The sequence below is a fragment of the Centruroides sculpturatus genome, unplaced genomic scaffold, assembly GCF_000671375.1.
Source record: "Centruroides sculpturatus isolate CEXI.00-Female unplaced genomic scaffold, Cexi_2.0 scaffold515, whole genome shotgun sequence".
Taxonomy (NCBI): Eukaryota; Metazoa; Arthropoda; class Arachnida; order Scorpiones; family Buthidae; genus Centruroides; species Centruroides sculpturatus.
In genome coordinates, this window is record NW_019384913.1 from 514,483 (window position 1) to 524,211 (window position 9,729).

At 27.3% G+C, this 9,729-nt stretch overlaps 1 protein-coding gene across 3 annotated transcripts in view; it reads left to right on the plus strand.

Annotated features, from left to right (window-relative positions):
- Nucleotides 1-8,840, plus strand: part of LOC111631705 (centrosomal protein of 57 kDa-like) — a 25,446-nt gene extending 16,606 nt beyond the window's left edge. For 2 of the 3 annotated variants that reach the window (XM_023376009.1, XM_023376010.1), the window contains exons 5-7: nt 2,532-2,782; nt 5,783-5,927; nt 8,310-8,840. In XM_023376009.1, coding sequence (XP_023231777.1) covers nt 2,532-2,782; nt 5,783-5,927; nt 8,310-8,555 — 642 coding nt within the window. In that variant the 3' untranslated portion in view covers nt 8,556-8,840. The remainder of the gene's footprint in view (nt 1-2,531; nt 2,783-5,782; nt 5,928-8,309) is intronic. The other variant, XM_023376011.1, reaches the window with a different exon arrangement.
- The last annotated feature ends 889 nt before the right edge of the window (nt 8,841-9,729 follow it).

Here is a 9,729-nt window from a genome sequence, read left to right on the forward strand (position 1 = left end):
AAGAAAACTAAAGAACAACCTGAGGTCACCGAGCTGAGAAATAAACTTAGACGCACGAGCGAGTGGATGCAACGTAACGGGATCATTCTCACCAGGGCGGATAAATCTAAAACGTTAGTCCTCATGAGACGCAGCACCTACCGCCAAGGCTTAAAGGAATACATCAATATCACCCAATGCGAAAAGGAGAATGAGAACGTGGTGGACAAAATACAAAATAAAGTTAAGAGATTTGCAAATATAAAAAAAAAAAAATTATGCTTTAGAAGTTAATCTAGTATCAAAAACGTTTGATTCAGCACAACACAGTCAGACTGGAACGCTTTCAGTTAGCCAATATTTTGGTTCATTGGCATTTGGATAATCAACACTCTACTCTATTATGATTTGGAAAACAGATTTGACATGAAATTTTTACAGAAATATTAAGTTTAGGATTTGATTTAAAATAAGTTGAAAAATTTCTATTTATATAAATTTCTCTAATAATTTTTAACATACGAGTATGTAGAACAATAAGGAAAGTTTTGTTATGTAACATTTTACTTCCCTTGCATTTTCACTTTAATAAAGTTAATTTTCAAAAATTAAGTAAATTTCATTACAAGATAAATTTAAAAAATACAAATTATTTTAGAGAATATATTCTTGAATGCACAAATGTTTGGCTATATGCTGTAATTAATTAACATTTGTAATGCTTTAAATTGGATTTGAGTAAGAATTGTTACATTAAATAATAACATTAAAATATAAACTCTTATTTTCTGTTTGAAGATCTTATATTGGAAATGAGAATTATTTCAATAAGGTTTAGTAAATTAAATATATATTTACAAATCTTGCATATGATAGTTTATTTTTTCAAAATTATTATTTCTTACTTTTTAATAGAATCAAAATGTACAAAATTTTTAATTATTGTTTTTAAAAAATAAAAATTTTTTAAAGTTTTTAGTGCTGAGTTAAATTTTTGAAAGAATTTGATTAAAAAAAGGAATAAAACCATTCTATAATTAAAGACTTATCCAAATTTTATTTCTTTGTAATTCCTTATTCAAACAAGCTGTTTAAATAAATACTAATAAACAGCATAGCTTCAAGATGAAAGTTATAAACAGTATGTTGTTTATTAGAATAAATACAGTATATCTTTCTTTTTATTTAGCAGACAATTTTTCTGACAGTTTTTGTTTTATTCTTACTTTTAATTTTGAGATTTTCTTCAGTAGTAATAAAAAAAAGTAAAAGCCTTCTTATTTTTTGATTGATTTATGTTGTAAAAAAATAAGATGTCATTTCATTTAATAATAAAAATATAAAAAATGAATTAATTTAATTACTGTCTATTATTGCCATAATAGTAATTTTCTGTGGTAAATTTCCTCAGGACTGTTTTAATTTCACTTGAACCTCGTTGAAGTGAATTAGATGCACTATATTATTACTTTGATGAGTTTCACATAGCACTCACTTGCATGGGGTTGAAACTGTTACAATTGTAGTTAGTCATGGGTTCATACATGGCCAGCAAGCTGGCAACTTAGCATTTTTCAGGTTTTCTTCACATTAGTAATGTCTAAATTGGTGTCAGTTTTCCATAAAAGTCCAGCCGGGAGGCAGATCCGGCCCTTTAGCAGATCGCCCACATGTGTTGCCGAAACCAAATAAACTGAACTAATTCTAATAATTTTTCAATAAATTTGCTATTTACCAGGACATACTTCCCATGTAGTTTACAGGCATTCTGATAATGATCTTAAAATGGGTTTTACCACATACATTTTTGAAATTTATGATTAATAATGCCAGATGTAACAATTACTGTGGTGAGCACTTTATGAACCCAGGAGAAATATAAACCCAAGCCAGGTTAACATACTAGTTATGAATATGTCAAAAAGGCCATAATTCAAAACTCTTCTGATACAGATGTTTTTGCCACATTATGATTACAGCATAGTGTAAGTATTGTATTATAATGGCATCTGGTCTGTCTTGGTTACAAAAATCAGCCAGCATCTCAACTAATTTTAATATTTAGCAATATGAAAAATAAGACACTTCTAGTTGTCTGGATTACAAAAATTTCTTGTATATAAATTAAACTTTATTAAAAAGGGATATTTTGAAATATAAAGATGATATATTTTCAACATTCATTAGAAAAATTTGTTGAAGAAAGAACTTCATATTATTGAGAACATTCCTGTGTAGGTTGTGTTTGGTGATAATATCTGATAATTTTTTCCTTAATGAACAATGTTTTATGACTATAATACATTAAAACTTGTTAAATATAAATTGATTTTTTAAATATAGTTTTAATTGAATTATACTTTTTAAACAAAAAAAACATTACTTTTTAAATGTTTTAGAAAAGATGTATAAAATATAAATTCGACTTTAGAATAAACAGATTTCTAAATTTAACACACATACTGAACAATTACCAGACATATTGTTTAAAATATACTTTACTACATAACACTTTATCTTGAATTAATAAATTTTATTTTTTGGTTATTTAGAGTGCATCAAAAAGTTATTCATTGCCTGCAAATATACAACGTGTTTTAGCACTATTAAAAACTTATAACATAAAACTTCCTAGTTCTCAAAATGATACTGAAATTGTAAAAAGTTATTGGCTACACACACAGTCAGCTTTGGCCAACATTGATAAATTTGCTAAAAAGTATGGAAAAGGATTAAATTCATTAAGACAAGACATCAGAGATGTGATTGCACAATTAGAAGAAGAAAAATGTGAATTGATAGAGTGAGTAATAATTTAAAATGTATAGATTAGTTTGCTTATTATTATAATTAATAGAAAAATAATTTATGGAGATACTACATTTTAGAGAATAAGAATTTGTATTCTGATGATAATTTTAAATCAGTAGCTACAAGTACATTTCCTTTTACAAGTATACTTGATAATATTTTATGGTCAGGAACAAAGAATGAATTTATTGTGGCTTATGATTGCAAAATATCAGTTAAATAATTAAAAATTTGAATTTATATTAATAAACCTTTTACATTTTATCATTTTAAGTATCGAATAGTATTTAATAGAAGTCTTCCTTACATAAATAATATATTTGTTTTTTTAGTTTTTAATTTTCTTATATCAACTATATTACAAAGTTGCCATTAATATCTTTATTGATAAGAAAATATTAATACTTAAGTGTAACATTGAATATATTATTTAATAGCTTTGTGTATGAAATAAGATGCAGCATAATTTTTAAATACAGATACTCTTAATATTGTATGCGTCACATTTTCAAAATAATATCTATACATTTTTCTCTCTATAAGATTTAAAATTATGGAAGAAAAATTATCCATAACAAAAACATCTAAATTATATATAGTTAACTTAGATGTTTTCTTCTATATCTTCCAGAGAAAGTAGCATATATATATATACAGTAGAGCATTGATTATCCGAATACCGATCAACTGAAACATAGGTTAACCAAAAGCATTCCAGTTGGCAAATTCNGAATCCACATTTCCAAAGAAAAATCTCCAATCAATGGACTAAAAATCTGGCACGAAAGATTTGGTCATCTTCACACTACCGCACTGAGAAAATTGTTAGATCAAGGAGGGGTCACTGGCCTAAAATTTGACAGGGAAGATATGCTTGATACATGCAAGACATGCATTGCGGGAAAGATGTCACGCCTGCCTTTTCCCCATTCCCTTGTCAAAAGGACGAGCCGACCACTCGAAATCATTCACACAGATATATGCGGACCTATGCGGAAGAGATCTCTTGGAGGATCACTTTATTTCGTTACATTCATTGATGATTTTACTCAATGGACAGAGGTACGTTTTCTAAAGACTAAGGACAAACTATTTGAGACGCTAAAAGACGTCAAAGCCTACCTAGAAAACCAAACTGGGTTAAAAATAAAAGCCATCCAGAGCGATAATGGAGGCGAATACTGCACCAAGGAAATGAATGCCTTCCTCAAACGACAGGGAATAACGCATCGAACATCAACTGCAAGAACCCCACAACAAAATGGAGTCGCCGAGCGCAAAAATCGAACACTAGGTCCATTCCACAACTCCACCGAAGGAGGCCTCTCGCACATCATTGGTTTACGCGGAAAAAAAAAAGGTCCGATACTTTTTGAACAGACCTTGTATATTGCTAAAAGCTGTGGATTGCTGCTTAATTGGGTGCAGTTTGATATGAGTGTCACTATTTTATAAACTGAGTAGGCACAAATGCCACCTGGCACAAAATATTGCTAAAGGGCTATGTTATTTTTTAGCAGTGCTTCTCTAACCATATTTATTGAATATGCCTTTTATTATTTAATCCAAAACAATAGATTTGTTGATACTCTCGACGCAAACCAATTTGACCCACTAGAGGGACCTACCCAATAACCAAACAAAAAGGTTTTATGACCCTTTGTCTTAACTTGTTCCTTTGTTCGGACTACTGACTGTCGACACGTGCGGACGTTTGTACTACTGCTATGTAAAGACTCTTGTACTATAATTCATAGATTAAAGGAAGATACCTTAACCAGTGTAATATGTTTCATCTGAGTGTCTCTCCGCTGATTCTGAATTAACGACAGGTTATGGGCCCNAAATAATTAAAAATTTGAATTTATATTAATAAACCTTTTACATTTTATCATTTTAAGTATCGAATAGTATTTAATAGAAGTCTTCCTTACATAAATAATATATTTGTTTTTTTAGTTTTTAATTTTCTTATATCAACTATATTACAAAGTTGCCATTAATATCTTTATTGATAAGAAAATATTAATACTTAAGTGTAACATTGAATATATTATTTAATAGCTTTGTGTATGAAATAAGATGCAGCATAATTTTTAAATACAGATACTCTTAATATTGTATGCGTCACATTTTCAAAATAATATCTATACATTTTTCTCTCTATAAGATTTAAAATTATGGAAGAAAAATTATCCATAACAAAAACATCTAAATTATATATAGTTAACTTAGATGTTTTCTTCTATATCTTCCAGAGAAAGTAGCATATATATATATACAGTAGAGCATTGATTATCCGAATACCGATCAACTGAAACATAGGTTAACCAAAAGCATTCCAGTCAGCAAATTCAAATTTCTGCTAGGGCTGTGTCATTGCATCACTCTTCCCCTCCCTGCCAAACTGAACTATAGGCCTAGTTTAATATATTATATTATGTAAGGTATGTATTTGTAAGACATTAGATACAAATTATATACAGTACAGTTTTCTGTTTAATATATTTTTTTGTAAATGATTAATTATCCAAACAACCCCAGTCCCAAATTGTTTTGGATAATCGATGTTCTACTGTATATATATACTATTTTCTTTAACTAATTCCCTGATATATGCTAAAGTATAGATTCATATATATTTTGAATAAAATTTCATTATGTGAAAGATAGAAGTTGTTAATAATATTTTTGGTATCTGTTTAGTATACTGGAAAGTGCACTGTGATATTTTTATATTTAATATTTATCCTGATATTTAAACAATATATTTTCCAATAAATTTGTATTTATATAAAAAAATAACAATACATTACAAATGTTTATCATGTATTTTTGTTAAGCATTTAGTTTAATTTTATAAAAAAATTAAATTCATGCTTTTGAAATTTAAAAAAGAAACATAAAATATATAAACAAACATTTTTATGTTTTGATGTTAAATTTACATGAAAATCACTTTTGTTAATTCACTTTTTTTGTGAACGTGTAGATCTTATGAGCAATGTCAGAAATTAATATCAGATGTTAATAATGAAAAATTAACTGAAGAACTGAAGCCAGAATTAAATAATATTAATCATCAACTTCATTCAAAAAAGAAACAAATTGAACAGCTGACTGCACTTTTGTATATGGTATGTTTAGATTTTTAATCTTTTATTTAATAAAAACGTAATAGTTTTTCAATTAAGGAACCAAAGATATAGGCCGATAATTTTTGGGGTCATACACATGGCCGTTTTTTATATATTGGAATAATCAAAGATTCAATCCATTTTTCCGGGAAAGTAGAAATTCTTTTAATAGAGTTAAAAACTTCCAATGTTGTAAGAAGAAAATTTTCTGAAAAACACTTTAAGTATTTTGTTCTAATAAAATCAATTCCAGGTGAGGTACCAAATTTAAAATGGTTAATAGCTCCTTTTAGCTCCAGTGTAAAATCTGTAAAACATTCCGTTCCTATTGAAAACACTTATACACATCCATAGACAATTGTTCCTCATTAATAAGTAAGGAATGTTCTTTAGAGAATTTAGTAGTATAATAATTGAACCAAATTATTGGAAAGATTGAGCTTTTGCGTTTAAAATTAGTTGCCAAAATATTTTAGAATTATTGCATGTCATCAATTTGTTATTTAAGTTTCGAAAATAAGACTGTTTTTTTTTTTTCTTTTGATCTAATAATTTATATTTCTTTAAATAATTTTTATATGAAATATAACATTCATATCAGTATTTAATTTTTTCACTTTCTTAAACAATTTCCATAGATTTTTTCACATGGAGTAACACTCGTTATCATATCATGCGTTTGTTGTATGCTTTTTAAAAGTTACAGATTTAAGGTAATAAATTAAATCTAGAGAGATTGCCACTATTGGCTATACATTCCACCAGATCATTGGATGTGAGGTTTCCTCCATATTCATCTAACAAAACTTTATCCAATTTAACAGCAAATAAAGATTTAAATTTATTCTTCCATATTGCACGTTTACCAGCATATTGTCTATTAGGAANTTTATTATCTTATTTGCATTTGTGTCACATCCCAATCATTTATAAAAGTTAAAATATTAATAATCAATCTGTTTCCTTATTTTCATTAACGGCATGCATATTTTAAAAATATCTGTGTTGTTTTAATGAAAATAAGATACGGATAAACCATTAATATAATTGAATTTATAATAAACTTGTAGTGATGTGAATGTAAAGCAGAACAGAGTACACATCTAGTGACAGCTGAAAATTATTACATAACAGTTTAATAAATATTTCAGGATATCTGAATACAGGTTAAAGATAATACTAATTTTTAGAATTCACTTTGTGTCTTTTTGCCAATGTGTTCAGAAATAACTTTAAATTGTGTTACTTAATATAAATGATGAGCAAAATAATTCAGTATGGACGCTTTATCTTACAAAGTATAATTTCCAATACTGTCAATGCATCTTAGTCTCTTCCTATTGTATTTACATAAAATATATATTGGAAAAATATTATAGTGTTGATATTTTGAGAAGTTCATCATCTTTTCTATGATTATGATAAAAGTGGTATATCAAGTACTTTTGGAAGTTATGCTTCAAAGTATAAATGCTTTCATACTTTTCATGCTTTTTTCATGCAGAGAGTTGGATAATAACAATTTAAATAATTACTTAGTATTACTGCATTTCTGTCTAGACAAGTTTTTCTTCAAGGAATGTAGTGATTGCAAACTTCTACAGTTGATTAATACATTGACACTTATCTTTAATACAGATAACTAGTCAAAATATGACACGCATACAAATGTATTCCTGCTTCAAAACTATTACTCTGTTATCATTTTGGTATCGTATTAATATAAAGCAGTGTTTTTCAGCCTTCTTGAATATGTAACCCCCAGGGCCATATTAAAACTATATCAGTGATTTTAAAAACTATGTATTTAATTTTCTTTCTGTTAAGACCAAAATATCAATTGAAAAACCAATTGTACTGTAAAATAAACAGGTACAGCCTTCTCACTGAAATTGTAGTTTTTTTTTATTATAGTGTAGGACCTACAAATACTTGTCTTTTTCTTTTACCCGCGACCTCCATGTAAGGCTTTGCGACCCCCTTGGGGACACGACCCACAGGTTGAAAAACACTGATATAAAGTATATCTTCATTAAAGATGCCTAATTAGTATCATAATGTTTAATGCTTATTTTTTAGAATTTTTGTCTACTAAACTAGTATTTAGTTGAATGCAATATAATATAAATATAGATAAGTGAGAGAATAATTTTGAATAACATAAATATAATAGAAATGTAATAAATCTTATTTTTATTAATTTAAAATGACAAAAAGAAACAATTTATAATTCTTATGTAACTTACTGTATAATAATAATAATAGATTAGTGCTGATTGAATGAATTTAAAACATTTAAAATGTCCTGTCTATTAGTTACTTGAATTTAATTGTTGTTTTAAATATTTAATTTACCATCTTATATATAATTTTGTGAAATAGCTGGGAAGTACCACAAGGCAGAAACGTTACCGAACACAGTCCACCACCATCAGGAAAGACAAACCCGGACATGTTTATGTTACAACAGAAATTTTGACCAGACCGAGGAGTAAAACTGTAGAAATACAAACCTCAACAAAAGTGTCGAAGATGCTGGAAATCTGTGAAGATCCTGCCGTGAATCCCAATCGTAGACTTTTACAAGAACTTCGTAACATTCAACAGAATTTACAGAAAAATAAATAACGAAACTAAATTGAATTTGCATGACTTATGAATTTTCAATACAATTTTCAGAAGCTAGCAAATATATTTCCTTTAGAAATAATGGGCAACTAATTTTTGTATCTTTCTACTTCTAAAAGTGTTTATATTTTTCAGTTATACAAATATATACTTTATATACATATATATATATGTACTAAAAGCCTAAATGATATGAATTTAAGAATCCCACAAATATTGTTCATGTTTTAAAACATTTAAATATTTATATAATAGTTTTAATTATTTTATATTTTGGTATTTGATCTTGTATATTAGCAATTGTATAAAAATAAAATGAAAGTTTTGTTATATTATCAGACAGATATTAATTAATTATAAATTTCAAATATTTATCATTGAAATTAACATTTAATTAGACAGAATACAAAGCAAAGATTGTAAGGGTGCATTTTCAAGGTTCGAATTTAAGGGGATATCTAAATTTACACACAATAAATTGACTTTTTTCTAATTAATAATAAACACAGGCGTATTTCAAGCAAGCATGACTATTTTTAAGTGTTGACACACACAAAAAGAAATGTCCTGAAACGATTCATTCACTATTCCTCAATAACATTCTTGTTTGATTGAATTACTTTCTTAAGAAGCCATCGACTGGAATACTATTAATAATAAAACCTGCGAGATACAGCAGTAATTCGTATAATGAAGTAGTAAATCATAGTTATGGTTATTTCTAATATATTAAAGTTGATCATTATCATAAAAAGAACATCAGACAAAGCTATATAACCTCTGAGAATTTGAAGATTGTAAAAAGTAACTTACTTTTACTCCGAAAATTCTCATTTATATCCATTTTAAGAAGTGTAAGCTATATATAAAACAAATCATTTGTTTTATGAATTTGGATTCTGTATCAAACTGATCTACTTTATAAACAAACTTAAAGAACATTTTTAAGATTTAAATAAATTATTTAAAAAAAAAATGCGAATTTTATGTAAAGTGCATTCCTGTATATCCTGTTATTTCATATTTAGGCGCCATTTTTCCCCCTGTAGGCGCCATATTTTCTACTAGCGAATCTGAAAGAAGCTCTTGTTAACGTTTATTTTTTTTATTTTTCACTTATTGATTTCTGTTAACAGATGATCGAATAGATTACACTTCCAACACTTGGAGCATA